Genomic DNA, 17177 nt, shown 5'->3' with positions numbered 1-17177 from the left:
CCCCGCACAAAAAAAAAAGCAAAAAAAAAAAAAAAAAAAAAAAAAAAACCTAAAGGGAGGAGCGTTTTCAAAATAAAAACTTAGAAAAAATTTAATCTTTTCCATCACTGTAGGGAATTTTTTGCAAAGTGATAAACAGATTGCTAATATTAATAATCAGTCAATTTAAAATCTATGAAAGCATTTTTAAGTGAAATTAATTTTAAATATACTGGTAATCCCCTTTCTACCTTGACCTACTATCATATTTTTTTAGAATTTTATTTATTTACTTATTTTTAATTTTGACCAAAGAGGGACATAGTGAAAGAGAGAGAGAGAGAGAAAGTGAGAAAGCAAGCTGCCAAGTTTGGGACTCAAACTGCAGTCGACGAGCGCCAACTGGAATCCAGAGCCCTTAACCAGCATCCCACCTGCTGGCCCCTTGATCTACCATCTTAACACAAAGTTATTTCAACATTTTCAAGGTTTTAACTAGCTTTACATTTATTTAATCAACTACAAGTTTTAATTTTGCTTCTCTATCCAAATGTCTCTATAAATATTATTACTTATGGTTTTGTCAACTTTGCTAATATTAAAATACCAGAATAACATTACTAAACCGATCAACAGAAAGAAAAAAATGCCCATTTAACTTTGAGTATATTCATACTTTTAGCACTACACGCTAAAATTTATCCTTTAAAAATTTCTAACATTGGGACTAACAGTTGGCAAAATGGCTATGTCACTAGACTCCCATGTAGTTGATCGCAGTTTGAGTCTCAGACTCGATGGCTTAAACTCATACCGGGTGAGTAAGCATGCGTGCCAAAGATCCTGAGAGGAGAATGGAGGAGAAGGGATTGCAATGTGGCCATCCCCCCAGGAGGTAATGTCTTGCTTTCTGTCTGTTTCTCTCTGTCTTTCTGATGAGCACACACGCCCTATAGCAAAAACTTCTCAAAAAAAAAAAAAAAAATCTAACACTATTTTTAATGGCTACTTGATAGACATACCGGAAACTGTGAATGCCCTGAAGTTCCTGCTGTAGAACCTCTTGTGTTGTTGCTATTAAGTCCAATGCTCCAACAAATTCGGAAGTAGACAGTAACACCTGTACTGTAGGCTGAGTCTGGTGTACAGTGGCCATTAACTTCAGTTTATTGTATACTTTAACACAATTATTTCTGGTAAGTGCCAGTCTTAAAATGTGTAGTGATCCTTCACACATTACTTTATCAATCTGTGCAATTTTATCTCGAAGCATTTTTACAGCCTGGGAAGTTTTCTTGAGGTAGTCCTGCAATTCATGTTGAGAGGTCATTGCATGAAAAAATGCTTCTGAACGTAGAGAGATCTGGTGAGCAATGTTTACTTCCACAATATCCAGATAATGGCTCAGCTGAAGAGGGAAAAGAAAAAAAAATGGACTATTATAAACATACCTTCTTTGACTTATCCAATTATTTTCTGAAAAATGAAATTAATAAAATTTTTCTTTTTCTTTTCTACTTTTGCAAACCTTGTCACTCTTGTATTACTAACTCAGCATCTTTAGTTCTTGACAAAAAATAAAAGACAGTGTTTTACAATCACTAGTTTGCCTGACAAATACTTTTGAGTGTCTGCTATATACCAGTTACTGTCTAGGTATTAGGGATTTACTAGTGAAAATATTTCTAGTTAAAAAAATTTTTAAATAAAAATATATTTTAAATTCCATTGTGTGAATTGTTAGATTGTAAACTCCTTGGAATTGGGCATAGGAAAATAGAAGGGAGATTAAATGTATAGCCATAGATTAGTAAACATAAGACAAAGGAATAGAGGATGGTTTATTTTCTTCCTCTGCTACCACCATTCTATCTTTCAAATACAACTTTTTTCCTAAAACATAAGAGTACTCCACAGCCATCTCAGGTAATAATTCTAGTTTCAGAACTTCTAAAACCTGAAAGACCTTTTCCTTCTATATATTAGATACAAGTATTTTATACATATCTAATTTTTCTAATTTTAACAATCTTGGAATTCAGTCATTACTCATTCCCATGTTACAGATAAGAAAACTCAAGACATTAAATAACCTGAAGTCATATAGTTAGAAAGTGGCAAAACTAAAGTGTAAATTCACGTCTGTTTGACTCAAAAATTGAAGATCTTTCCACTTTATCATGCTGCCTCAAAATACTAAAGAATCTATAAAAGACAGATGGGTGGTTCAGCCATAAATTACATATTAAAAAAATGTGAATTCATTTAGATCTTTTTATCTCAGGCTGCTTATTTAGCATTTCAAAAATAACTCTTTCATCAATTTGTAAAATTCAGTTTATTTCCAAAGTATTTTCCTCTTAAAAGAATGACAAACGCCTTAGATAACTAGCTTGTGTATATTTTATTACACTTCTGAGATTATTATAGTAATATATATTTAAAATGCTTTATATATTGCAAATACAGACTTTTTTTTTTTTTTTTGAGAGGTTTTCGCTATAGGGTGCATGCGCTCGCCAGACAGACAGAGAGAGACATAGAGTCAGAAAGCGAGAAATCACCCCCCAGGGGGGATGGTCACGTCGCAATCCCTTCTCCTCCCTTCTCCTCTCGGGATCTTGGGCATGCACGCACACGTGCCCGGCGTGAGTTCTAAGCCACTGGGTCCAGGACACGAACTGCAGCTGACTATGTGGGAATCCAGTGACATAGCCATTACACTAACTGCTGGTTCCCTCAAATACAGACTTTTAAAACTTAATTTATCTTTTCATCCTTTCTTACCGCACATGCCTCTTTCAGCTATATTATCTATTTCTCACCCATGTTTTTTACTTTTAGATTTTTTAACCTATAACTAAGACTTTAGATATTATCTCTGAATATCTCAGGTATACTCATGATATGAAAGGGTTAATGGACTTTCAAAATTTAGGGCTTATAAACAGAAGAGACTATTTGGTTATCAAACCTGTTTCCTTAAAACCACACAGTATCGAGGCCGGCAGGTAGTATGGTGGTTCAGGCGTTGGACTCCCAACATGGCCAACCATGGTTCATGTCCTGGACCCCGTGGCTTGCTTTCTCACTTTCCCTCTGCCTGTGGTCAAATTTTTAAAAATAGTAACAATAATAATAACAAATAAAATTAAGTAAAAATAATCCTTTAACACACACACACACATATACATACACACACACACACACATACACAGTATTACTGACATCTTCAAAAATGTTCCTTCAGTGATCAGCTGGGTTGTGGAAAGTCATGGCATATTTTTTCTGTTTTTCTATGCAAAAGTGCATCATGACTTTTCCAACAACCCAATATTATAATATTTAATAGGTTACAAACAAATTTCTTCTTGAGTCTATACCCTTTTGCTCTTGTTTATCTCGAATATAGTTGTTTATTTATTTACTGAGAAAACAACATAGGCACAAATTGCAAGTTAAAGTGAATTTGGTTTTCAGAACAAAATATAGAATGGATAATTTCTTTAGGATTTCTTCAGTGCCACTCCAAATGCAGTATACATGCTGCTGCCAATCTGTGAACTTTTTAACAGTTCCATGATAAAATAAGGAACTTTATTGGAAAGTAAATCAAGCATATTTCTAAGCATATGGGATTTATTTTTTTCAGAGACTGACTTTCTTAATGTTTTTAGAGTGCAGTGATTTGTATGCCAGTGCAAATTCCTTATCTCACTTGCAGACTTTGGGTACAATAGGATACAAATGTCTTTATTTCTGGTTGTAGCATCCCTTCTCACGTCCCCTCTCTTTAAAACTAGCAAGATAAAACAACTGTTTTCCTTCATAAAGCGAGTTTGAAAGTGCTCTCTGAATCTTGTCTTCAATTACTATTCTAAGAACAGAGAAGATTGAAAAGGAGTCGATATAAATACAGCAAACCTGATTCTGCAACTCACAAATAAAAAAATGTTCATCACTTTAGTCACTTTAAACATTCAGCATGAGAAAAGCATTTCATTTGAATTTCAAAGAATTCTAGAATTTATCAATATTCTATTGATCTACTATTTTCAAAGGCATACTATTTTTGTAATTTATTTCCTATTAAAATGCTATAAAGCATACAATTTTAAAAGTATTCCTAAAAGTATCTGTATATATTGATGAGATTTTTATTGACTTATTTCTTTTATTCTACTAAAGCAAATACTTAAGACAGTTGAAAAAGCAGTCTTAGAGAGAACCTGTATCCATAAACCTAATCTTTTCATCAGATTTATGAATCTGTTCTTATTCAAGGAAAACTTATTTATAGGTGAAAAATGTTACCAAAGGAAAAAGTGAGCTCATATTTATTTTCAATTGTGAAGAAAGAAATTCTCATGATTCTTTTCTCACATTACTTCTCTCCTCCCCAGGCTAGTCTTTTCTTCAATTACTGAGGACTACACCTAATTTACTCAATAGTCTTCCTGAGACTAGCTTTCACATTGAGAAAAGATATCCCCAGAGTGAAACAAAATTATTTCTTCTCATTTTTTAAAGAACTATTTTATTTATTTTATTTTATTTATTTTCATTATTATTATTTTCTAACTTGACCAGAGAAAGAGATAGGGAAAGTGAGAAAGCAAGCCACCAGGTTCAGGACATGAACTACAGTCAGCCATGTAGGAATCCAGTGCCTTAACCACCATGCCAACTGCCAGTCCCCAATTTATTCTCATTTTAAGAATCATGATCAGTTTTAGAAAAGTATCTAGAGAAAGGATAGAGACTATTCTTAGTGGTCTTTACTACCACTCGAGGTTTGTAATTATTTTTAATTCACATCATAATTGTATATATAGGGGGTACATGAATTTGATACATGAATATAACATGTAATGATCAAATCAGGTAATTATCATATCTATACCTCAAACATTCATCATTATTTGTGTTGAAAACATTCAAAATTCTCTCTTCTAGTCACTTTGAAATATATAATAAATTATTGTCAACCAGTCACTTTCTTGTGTTATAGAACTTGCTCCTTCTACTAGGTCTTTGGGAAAGTCATGATGTAATTTTCTATGCAAAAATGCAGCATGATTTTCCAGACAACCCAAAATATAACTATAAACTTGCACTCAATTTTTAGAAGATTCTTGATATGCATGTTATTTATAGCTCTAAATTTTAAATAACTTCCAAAAGGTTGACTTGTGAAAGATAGAATATTATGAAATTTAAAATTTAAAGAACTGCTGACTAAGGGCTGTTTGGTAGAGTGGTAGTTAAGGTGCTCAACTCCCAAATGGCCAACTGTGGTTTGAGTCCTAGACCTGGCAGCTTGCTTTCTCACTTTCCCTTTCTCTGTCTCTGGTTAAATTTAAAAATAAATAATAATAACAAATAAAATTAAATAAATAAATAAAATTTTTGAAAGCTGCTGACTAACAATATTCAAAAGATTATAATTTGTGGGGCCAGCAGGTGGTGTGGTAGCTAAGGGCACTGGACTCCCTCATGGCCAACTGCAGTTTGTGTCCCGGACCTGGTGGCTTGCTTTCTCACTCCCCTCCCCCACCCCTATCCTTCTCTAGTCAAATTATAATAAATAAATAAAGTTAAAATAAAATAATTCTAAATGAAAAAAAGACTATAATTTTCAAGCTAAAAATACAATAGAACTATTTTAACTAAGATAGTCTTGCTTCAAAATAATCATCTTTATTACGTAAAAATGAGGAAACATACCTCAGGAAAAATTAGTTTTCTGTACTTTAAATCATTCTTATAAAATTAGCTGATCTATAACTGAACTGTTAGGGATAAATGCAAAACAATTCACTATGTTATCTAACATACCCTTTCAATTAAAATTCCACCAACTACTGTTTCATATAAGCAGCACTTAAACACAGCTTTTCCTTTTTAACTGGCACAATTTTTAGTTCGATGAACCAAAATGCTATTTCTTTATCAACTAAGACTGGAAGATTTATAATTACCAGTAATAACAAAAATGAACTTAAGAGAAACAGGGCTTATGAAATAACTAAACCTGAACCCACACAAATAGCACCACTTAACTAGCATAAAGCTCTATATGAAAAAAAGTCATTGATAGAGAAATTACCTTTTCTTGAAGCAACTTTGAGGAAGCTGCATCACGATTTCCTTTTCCACCAGCAGTATTAAAATGAGACCATGGTAAAACTGAATTAAAAGTTAAGGAATCGTCCAAGGCAAAATCTGGTTTCATAAAAATCTATTAAAAAAATGCATTTCCCTCTATTAGATAAACATATTTTTACATCCATTAATCTTTCTAATGTTCTAAGACTAGTATACAAAAATTAATTTGGATCCTGAATTTGAACAGCAAAAGCAAGTGATAACAGGCTGAGCTATTTACATAAAAATCTGTATTAAGAAAAGTGTGTGTGTGTGTGCCCAAAAACCCCAAGAGGAGAATGGAGGTAAAGGAACTGTGGAGTGGCCATTTCCCCTGGGGAGTGATTTCCCATTTTCTATCTCTCTCTGTCCCTCTCTAGTAAGTACGCACACCCTATAGCAAAAAGAAAAAAGAAAGAAAGAAAAGTGACAATAATGTTTTGCCAAGCTTAACATTCTCATAAGAGAGAGGACAATGGTTTTTGCCTTTACCAGTGAAGATCATTATTCCTTTAGTATTTGATCAAACTCACTAGTGCATTCCCACCAGACCACACCAAAAGGAGATATCAGACTTACCCTAAAATTTTCATATTGTTTTTTATTAAGTTTTTCAAAATGACAAATAATCAACTTATCTACCTTTAAAAATATATTTATTTTATTTTATTTATTATTATTATTTTAAATTTGCCATAGGGCATATGTGCTCACCAGAGAGACAGAGAGAGAGAGGAAAAAGTGAGAAAGCAAGCCACCAGGTCCAGGACTTAAACTATGGGCAGTCATGTGAAAGTCTAGTCCCTTAAGCACCATATCACCTGCTGGCCCCATCATTTTCTCTACTTTATATTTCTATTTTCTCCTGCTCAAAATTCATGTAAAGTTGCTATTTTAGTGAAGGATTATAAACAGATGAGGGAAGAAAGCGCCATACTGAAGGAACTATGCAAGTAAAAAACAGAGTCAACAAACATTTGGCTAAAGAATGTGTAAAGATAGTAGGCCAAAGTTACAGGTATGACTACAGTGGAGGCAAATTATGAAGAGCCTTAAGGGACGATCTGAATTTTGTTTTGTACAATAGGAATCAAAGAATCTTCAAAATAATGTCTTTTCCTTTATTATGTCTTTCATTTTTCTTTCTTGCTCACCCCAAAGAGTAATTGTCACAGACCTCTTTGAAAATCTGATGAATGCAATAAACCCTACCCAGAAAAAAAGTACATCTACTACACATCTCTACAACATTGTCAGACCAAGAAAATACCTCAATAATCTAAAGAGGTAGTAAGATCAACAAAATTATTATTTTTGTTAGAATTGTTTTATTTAACTTTATTTATTTATTTTTCTAGTTTGATGGGGGGAGGGAGGAAAGCAGGCCACCAGGTCCGGGACTTGAACCGCAGTTGGCCATATGGGAGTCCAGTACCTTTAACCACCACACCACCTGCAGGTCCCAACAAAATTATTTTTTAGATTGGATAGGCTTAAATATAGATAGGTTCCTATAATAAGGAAGAGACTAATGATACAAAAAAATAAAAAAAGAAAAGAAAAAAGAAAAAAAGACCATAAACATAAAAATATTTTCATTAAAAACAAAATTTTTAAAAAACTTTTTGCCAGAGGGCATATGTGCTCACCAGAGAGACAGAAAGAGAGGAAAGCAAAGTGAAAAAAACAATCTCATCAGGCATAGTCATGCCACAATCCCTTTTCCTCCACTTCTCTTTTAGAATTTTGGGCATGCACTCACACATGTCTGGCTTGTTTCTCAAGTCTCCAGGTTCACAACTTGAATTGCATTACCAGCTATGTGGGATCCAGCCATCTTAACCAACAAGCCATAAGCAGCCCTAAAATTTTTTAGCAATTAAACAAACAAACAAGCAAAAAAAAAAAAAAAAAAAAACCAGAAAGAAAAAAATGATGCAATAAAGTCCCAGAAGAGGCAAAGTGATCAAATGTCAAAACAGCAAAATGAAAACATCTTATAAGGCAAATTTAAAAGACCATTAAAAAAAATTATTATTTTTTTTTTTTAATTTGTTATAGGGCACATGTGCTCACCAGAGAGAGAAAGAGTGAGAGAGGGAGAAAGTGAGAAAGCAAGCCACTATGTTCAGAACTTGAACCATAGTCAGCCATGTGGGACTCCAGCACCTCAACCACCACACCACCTGCTGGCTCCCAAATTATTCTCATTTTTATGCTTTGTTACCTTAGGTACTTGCTCCAGATCTGTCCTGGATTTATCTAAGAAAAAAAGGGAAAATATGATTTTCTTAAACTTTTCATTTTACTCCATAAAAATGTATTTCTGACAGATTCAACATATTCTGGGTCACAAACAAGTAACTACTTAAGTTTCTTCCTTCAATAAGTATCTATCAAGTAACTACTACATCCCTAGGTGTAGGAAAAGCACTGAACAACATCTTTCAAAGAATTTTAATCAACTGAATAGCAGAAACAAAGAACAAAATACATTTCAAATCTTATTTTAAGTGGGCACAGAAAGCTTCATGCTATCTTATTAAGTTTTGGTAAGATTAGATTAAGTATGGGAGACTAAGTTTTTTTAAATGAATGAAATTCTAAAACAAACAAAAAAAACTCTAAAACAGAAATACTGTTTTCACTGTTTTAAAATATCCTCCACCCCATCCAGAATTTCTTATAATCAAAGATTACATTTTTATACCATATTAATTCTGTTCTCAGACATCTGAGTTTGTATCACCACCTATAAACTTAATTGTAAATGTACCTACTTTGCCTTAGTCTGGCCAATTCAATCTCAGATAAGGTACCCTTTTCCTATTCAAAACTAACCTTTTTGTACTTGGACTCCATTCCCGCTTCCCTATTCTGTGAACTTACTTCAATTATCTTGCCTTGCTGAATATCTTCAACCTTTCCCAACTACTAGGTCTTTCATCTCTGCAGCTCTTCATTTAAAAATAAAACAAAACAAAAAGAACAAAAAGATATAAACTCAAAGACTGGTTGCGGCTCTGGATTGAGGCAAGGGAGGCACCTCAAGTGGAAATGTAAGGAAGCACTCATTCTCAGAGTTATGCAAATCTCTCTCAACTCATCTAGTCCTGGCCATGAAAAAACATTCTTCCATTCTCAGGACCAGTTAGCGTAATGGCTATGTCACTGGACTCCCACATAGTCGACCATAGTCGCGTCCCGGACCCGGTGGCTTAAACTCACGCCGGGCACGTGTGCGTGAGTGCCCAAGATCCCGAGAGGAGAATGGAGGAGAAGGGATTGCGGCGTAGCCATTCCCCCTGGGGGGTGATTTCTCGCTTTCTATCTGTCTGTCTCTCTCTGTCTGGCTGGCGAGTGCACGCGCCCTATAGCAAAAACCTCTCCAAAAAAAAGAAAAAAAAAAATTCTTCCATTCTTGCCAATACCCTATCTCAAATCTTCCAGTCACAACCACATTGGGAGTCTATATTTCTTTGAAGTTTCTGTAAACATTATTCTAGTCCAAATGCTCTTCCCAAGATCTCCTAAATGCCAAATCATAGGAGACTTCTCAATGTACACATTAACCAATCCCTTCAGTATTCTGACATTGTACACTAATCATTCTCACTTCTCTGAAATTCTCTCACTTGACATTTCTTATCTCTCTGACCACTTTTTCAGTCTCCTTCACAGATACCTCATCTTTTATCTGCCCTTAACTGTGACAATTTCTATCACCAATCGTTTTTCTTCTCATTATTCAAGTCCTCCCTGGGTGATCCCATTCATGTCCTTGGATTTAATTACAACGCTACTGTCTATACAATATGATAATGTCTACCATGTCTACATCTTCAGCCTAGATCTCCTTCCTAAGCTCAGGTTGCTAATAAGACATGTCCTTCACTGCAAATCTGCAACTAACTTCCATCTCTTCGAAAAGTCTTCCTCCTATATTATCTATCTCTCACTGAATTGCGCCTCTCAACTAACCAGTTGCCTATACAAGAAACCTGGAAATCATCCTTGAAATATTTTGCTCCATTACCAAAAAATGACTATCAAACTCTGTGCCCCAATCTCTGAAGTATACCTCAAAGGCCTAATTTTCTCTCCATCTTTATTTTAACTGTTACTGAAGTCACTTCATTTCTTACTCGCATTACTGCATTAGCCTTCAACTATTTCCTTGCCTCTACTTTTACCATCGTTTCATAATTCATTATCTGCAAACTGTTTTCACATTGAATTTTAAGCCATAAATCTCATCATGCCTGCCTATTGGAGCTCTATACTCATTCCCTTTAGAAAAATTCCTAAGCAAGGCATAAAATGTTCTTCATGATTTAACCCCTGCATATTGCTTCAGCCTCACTTCTTGCTTTCAGTAGAGTCAATATATTAAACTATTGTAATTCCTTGAATATGTACATTTTATTTTGACTCTATGATTTTGTATAAACTGTTGCCTTTCCCAGGAATACCTTTTCCCACATAAATGCTTCATGCTAACTAATTAAAAACACAAGCAATCATCAGCTCTAGAAAGCCTTATAAAGCTGAGTTAGGAATACTATCCAACCTTACCACCCTGACACCCTGAACTGAACATTTGATATACAATGCTATAATTACTGGTTTCTTTCTTTACGAGATTTTTTCTTTTTCTTTTTTTTTTTTTTTTTGCTATAGAGTGCATGTGTTTGCCAGAGAGAAAACGAGAGACAGAGAGACAGAAAGCGAGGTATTTCTCCCTAGGGAGGATGGCCATATCTCAATCGTTTCTTCTCCATTATTCTCTTGGGATTTTCAGCATGCATGCACACACATCTGGCGTGAGTTTCAAGCCACCAAGTCTAGAACTCAAACTGCGGTCAGCCATGTGGGAGTCTGGAGCCTTAACCACTATACCACCTGCTGGTCTCTGGTTTATTTCTTTAAACTTAGGAGACAATCAGCTCCTTGAGGAGCAAAACTATTTTTTATTTACCTATTTTTAAGAAGCAAGCAAAATATCAAGCACCAAGATATTAATTTAAAAAACTTTTAACTAAAGGCTTACACTACTACTATAAGTCTAATGATTTTTCTCTTAAAGCTTTTAGAAAAGATTGATTGTAGGCTATGAAAGTGTAACTACAAATAAAAATTTTAGCTATAACAGACAACAAGATTGTCAAATTAAGATTTTGTCCATTAATATTTATGCTGTGCTGGAACCAGCAGATGGCATAATGGTGATATCACTGAACTCCCATGTAGTTAACTGTGGTTTGAATCCCTGACCTGGCAGCTTAAACTCACGCTGGGTGTGTGTGTGTGCATACCCAAGATCCCGAGATGAAAATGGAGGAGAAGGGATTGCAGAGTGGCCATCTTCCCTGGGGGGTGATTTCTCGCTTTCTGTCTCTCTGTCCTTCTCTGTCTTTCTGGTAAGCGCATGCACTCTATAGCAAAAACCGCTCCAAAAAAAAAAAAAAATTATGCTGTGCTTTATTATCTATAAATAACACATATTCATACCATGAGTATGTAAAAGAGTCCTGTCAAAGGTATCTTTAGGAGGACAAATATTCTTGCATCTCTCATGAATCTTTTCTCGCTGAAAAAAAAAGACAAATAAATCATGTGATCAATGCTATGTAGAAATAGGAATATTGAAAGCATCAAAATGTTTCAAAGAGAATATTCCAAATAAATTATACATTTCTTAATAATAAATCACTAGTCTCTTGAACTTAAATATAAGTAACAACTGATGTCTGATAAACCAAATAATACGAGATATATGAACCTATATACTTAAACTAGTCATATATTATATAATTAAAATAAAATCTCCACCTATGGAATGAAGTGGGAAGGTGAGCAGAAAATATTTGTATAATTATAATCAATTAGGAAAAAAATTTTTTTAAACCAAGGAAAAAATTTGAAAGCTTATGTATTGGGGCCAGCAGGCGGTGGGGTGGATAAGATATTGGACTCCCACATGGCCCACTCTGAGTAAGGTCCCAGGCCTGGTGGTTTACTTTCTTACTTTCTTCCTCTCTCTCTCTCCACTAGGACTGGCATAAGTGTGAGGCAAGCAAAGAGCATAAAATGCAATATTTAAGAGGCATCCACTCTCAGATTTTGGTGTCTCTACACATTTTGCACCTTACAACCTCACTTGCTTTATCATAGTACCAGCCTTGTCCACATCTTACCAAAACTTGAGAAAATTCTGTGTAGACTTGGTATTATTCTTTCCTTAAATGTTTGGCAGAATTCACCAATAAAGCCAAGTGGACCTCAGTTTTCTTGTGAGAAGGTATTGAACTACAAATCAATTTCTGTAATAATTCAGATTACCTATTCTTTCTTGAGAGGGCTCTGATAATTTGTATCATTCAAGGAATTTGTCAGTTCTCTAAAGTGGCATAAAGTTGTTCAAAATATTTCAAACTATTACTGGACTTTTAATTTCTGTAAAGTCTGTAGTGATACCTTTCTCATTCTTATTACTGATGATTTCTGTCTTTACTCTCTTTTATTTCCTCCTGATCAGTATTGTCAGAAGTTTATCAACTATATTGATATATTAAATAATCAGCTTTTGGTTTCATCAACTTTCTCTAATTTCTATTTCACTGATTTTGAACTTGTAGTTTATTTCTTTCTTCTGCTTACTTTGGTTTTAATCTGCTCTTCTTTTTCCAGATTCTTATGATGGAATCAGAGGATACTGAATTGAGGACATTCTTCTTTTTTAATGTTTGTATTTAGTGCTATAAATTACTTCCTAAGTACTGCTTAAGAACCAGCCCACAAACTCTGATACACTGTGTTTTCATTCCCATTCAGCTCAAACTACTTTTTCATTTCTCTTGGAGCCAGCCAGCTGGCATGGTGGCTAAGGTGACTGGATCTCACATGGCTGACTACATGGTTCGAGTCCTGGAACCAAAGGCTTGAAAAACATGCTGGGTGCATGTGCGTACGTTCCCAAAATCCTGAGAGGAGAATAGTAGAAGTGGGACTATGGCATGACCAATCTCTCTGGAGCAGTGATTTTTCACTTTTTCTTTCTCCACATCTCTCTCTCTCTCTTTCTGTCTCTCTCTGGTAAATTCACACACCCTACAGCAAACTTAAAAAAAAAAAAAATTTCCATTTTTACTCACATTTTATTTAGAAGTATAAAGTTTTTGTTTCCAAATATTTGCAGATTTTCCAGACATTTCTGTTACTAATTTCTAATATAACTGTATTGTGGTCAGAGAACACACGTCATATGATTCAAAGTCTTTTAAATGCATTAACATCTAAATATTAATACATCTCTGTGATTTATATAATGTTTAAAACCATGCCTGGCATGTGGAAGATAGTCAATAAATATTTGATTAATAAATGAATAAATAGTGGGGCCAACAGGTGGTGTGGTGATTAAGGATGCTGGACTGCCACATGGCCGACCGCAGTTCGAGTCCCAGACCCGGTGGCTTGCTTTCCCACTTTCCCTCTCTCTGTCTTTGGTGATAGTGCATGCTACCTCTCTGGTCAAATTTAAAAATAAATAAATAAATAAATAAATAAAGCTAAATAAAATAATTCTTTAAAATAAAATAAATTAATAAATAGCTCTTTCTACCACCTTTCTATGCCAACATAATACTGCACATAAATGTCTTGGCTGATGTTTTCAAGAATTTCAACAATGGTGACAAGCAGATGGTATAATGGTTATGTTGCTGAACTCTCACATGGCTGACTGCAGTTCCAGTGTCAGACCTGGCAGGTTGAAACTCATGCTGGGTGCGTGTGTGTGCATGCCCCAAATCCCGAGATGAGAATGGAAGAAAAGGGACTGTGGCATAACTATCTCCCCTAGGGGGTAATTTCTTGCGCGCTCTCTCTCTCTCTGTCTCTTCGGCAAGCATGTTATCCCTACTGGAAAAAATAAAAAACAGTCTCTTTAAAAAAAATAGAGTATCAATAATGCTGAAAAGAGAGGCAAATGCTGCATTCTTATTGGGTCATGATCCACAATCATTGCGTGGTTTCTAATTGTAAGGGAGCATAGTTATAATGGCAAATCTAAAATAAATGATGATAAAAGAGCCAGGAAAATTGATGTGAACCTCACAGGCAAGTTAAACAAGTGTGGAGTGATCCATTCAAGAATTGATATACAGCTCCAAGATCTAGAAAAATGGCAGGATAGTTCACTCCCATCACATCAGTTTGGTTTTAAAGTCAGCTGGCTCCTAAACCATAAAGCAGGAAGATGAAAAAGCAAAGGAAGCAAAATCCAGGTAGTCTTTTTCTAGGGATGTAATACATCCAAATAAGCCTCAGTGGACAATCAATTAATTGACCAATAGAAAAGCCAAATTATAGGTCTAATAAAGGCATAAGGTTAGAAACCATCAAAAAGAATGCATATTAAAGTCCATCCACTTAACATTCAGAGAAATAGAACTGGTCATTGAAAACAGAACATAAAACTGTAGGCGGTAAATGGCTATATATATATATATATATGAAAATAAAATGTATAGGTTCTGTATAAAAAAGTTTGATAGTACTAAAAATGATCCAAACATTATATAGTACTAATGCCAATATAAGCCAAATCTGCCTCTCCAAAACAAAAAAAGAGCAAAGCAATTGACTAATTCACTAAAATAAAATCAGCTAAATTCAAATTAGCCTTGCTAATAAGAAAAGTGTAAAAATTGAATAAAGTTGACCCTTGAAAAATATGGAGGTTAGGAAAGCTACCCCCTAACCCCATAGACCAAAATCCATATACAACTTCTTATTCCCCAAAAACTTAACTACTAATAGCCTACTATCAACCTGAACCCTTACCAATAACATAAATAGTTGATTAACACCTATCTTGTACATCATATGTACTATACATGACATCCTTACAATAAAGCAAGCTAGAGGGAAAAAAAAAAGTACTGAAAAATAATGAGATGTACAATATTTATTGAAAAAAAGTTTATGTATAAACAGATCTGTGCATCTTACTTTAGACCTGACTATAACTTAAAGATTAAATATTACCTGAGAAATTTCCTGTTGGTATACTGTAAAATGTTCCTTGCTGATCTGTGGGAGGTAGAATGAAGGTATGACTTCAGTGTCCACAAAGTCCAATCCCCATGTTTTTGTGAAGAAGTCAGATTCTCTTTTTGCTAATCTAGGATCATTTAATGCTGCTGGGAGATTTACTTTGGAATGATATATAGTCCATCTATGTTGATCTGTAACTAGAGATGGGGCAACACATAAACTATTTGAATCACCTGCAAAAAGTAAATAAGAGAATTCTGTGAAGTTGATTCTACATTTGAAAGTACATCCTCGAAAAATAAAAATGCTTACACAAACCAACTAAACTATCTTTTACACAAATCAACTAAATGATCTCTTTCATGGTAAATGATCTAATGAAAATCAATCTGATAAAAAAACTTCAACAAGGGTATAAAGAACATATATAAGACAGAAGATATGCAATATTTGAGGGTTGTAATTTCAAGACAGGTAGATCATAAAAGGTCTTTCTTTCATTCATTCCTAATGTAAAATGTATAACTATTTTTCAATGTCAAAAACCTACTACCTTCTATTATACAAGGGGATTTTTTTAAAGTCCATGCACACACACACACAAAAAGAAATTAAAGTGTGAATTCATTTCAGTGCAAAAAAAACCCGTTAAATCCATAATTTTTTTTACAATATACATTTTCCATGAACATTTTGAAGCCCCCTCATATGTTTTCTATCTTTTAATACCCCAATGTGTTTTTAAAGGCCCATTTTTTCTATCAAATTATGGCAGGCAACCCTGGTACAAATATCCTTTTTTTGGGTATGATGAAGTAACATAAATGTTGTTGTGGTATTAACCCATAGAGGAAAAAATAAATACACAGCTGATTCTCACTATTCACAACAGTTTTAGTCTATTAAGTCACCACAAATACTCAATTAGTGAATACTGAACTAATTCTTTGTGAGCCCCTGGTCATAACACTTTCATCAAGCAATTGATACTGTGTGTTTCTCTTTTAAGACACATTATTCCATATATCTCGTTGACTCAGCAACATTAAATTCATGGCTAATAGCACTAACACTCTTGCCTGAACAAAGTTTATATGACATATATTTTCTCAGAAAGACACATTATAGCCTTCTTACATTTAGGAGCAGTAGACAACACTTCGCACGTTTGAAGGCTTTTTTAATCAGCACAATCAATAAAAAGCATGAAAATGCAAAACTTGAGGCACTGAAAGAACCATATAAAAAACATTTGTTTGGAGTATGAGGGGTGAAACAAGAAAGCAGATAGCACTGACTTGTTCAACCTTAGCTAATAAAATATGTCAGAAAACTAAAATTTTCACTACTCTGCACATGTTTGCAAATTAAAACAAAAGTGCCATGAATATTGATTTGGGGATTACAAATAAATTTTAGAGAATAGGGAAATTTGCAGATACAAGATTGACAAGTAATAAAGACTTACTGCAGTGTTTTAACTAAACAACTTTCAATCAGTAAGTACCCTTATTTCTAACACTTTTCCAGTTTACAGTAGTAAAATTTACTCATTTAAGTATATGAAACTTAACTACTCATTTAAAGATAATATAAGTGATGAGTAAAAAATTCTCAAAAGAAATAATAATTACCTGTGGGTTCCTTGGGACACACATCTGGCAGTGACTGTACAGGTCGAATGTGTTTTGTCGAATCTACCTCTTTTTTAAAGAAAACATCACTGCTGCTTCCTTGAGGCACTGGTGAAGAACTGTGGCTTGAAGCCATTGCATAAAATCACCACTCAACTGAAAATGAGTAAGAAATAAATAATTAAGACAATACATATTAAAATCCATCTGTAAGTATTATATGTGTCACAAAATTTCTTCCAAGAACAGAAGCGCTTTTCAAAATCCCTCACAGTGTAAGTATGCAGTTTGAAAATTTGCTGTTAATTGTGAAACTTGTTAACCAGTCAATGATATACCATGTATATGACAGAGTCC

The 17177-nt window shown here is 34.2% G+C and overlaps 1 protein-coding gene across 7 annotated transcripts in view; it reads right to left on the bottom strand.

The window, feature by feature from the left end:
• The window catches only part of VPS54 (VPS54 subunit of GARP complex), a 75831-nt gene extending 58858 nt beyond the window's left edge, over positions 1 to 16973 (bottom strand). For 3 of the 7 annotated variants that reach the window (XR_003549976.1, XM_027773327.1, XM_006152192.1), the window contains exons 1-6: positions 16821 to 16973; positions 15178 to 15419; positions 11638 to 11716; positions 8354 to 8388; positions 6089 to 6220; positions 1002 to 1387 (exon numbers count right to left, since the gene is read on the bottom strand). Coding sequence is in view for 6 of the 7 variants with exons in the window: in XM_027773327.1 (XP_027629128.1) it covers positions 1002 to 1387; positions 6089 to 6220; positions 8354 to 8388; positions 11638 to 11716; positions 15178 to 15419; positions 16821 to 16956 (1010 nt within the window). In the remaining variant the exon portion in view is untranslated. The remainder of the gene's footprint in view (positions 1 to 1001; positions 1388 to 6088; positions 6221 to 8353; positions 8389 to 11637; positions 11717 to 15177; positions 15420 to 16820) is intronic. The other 4 variants (XM_027773328.1, XM_006152193.1, XM_027773330.1 and 1 more) reach the window with 3 other exon arrangements.
• Between the last annotated feature and the right edge of the window lie 204 nt (positions 16974 to 17177).

This window comes from Tupaia chinensis, unplaced genomic scaffold, assembly GCF_000334495.1.
Source record: "Tupaia chinensis unplaced genomic scaffold, TupChi_1.0 Scaffold000341_1, whole genome shotgun sequence".
In the NCBI taxonomy this organism is placed as follows: Eukaryota; Metazoa; Chordata; class Mammalia; order Scandentia; family Tupaiidae; genus Tupaia; species Tupaia belangeri.
Note: the sequence above shows the minus strand (reverse complement) of the source record. Positions and strands in the feature narration are given on the sequence as shown.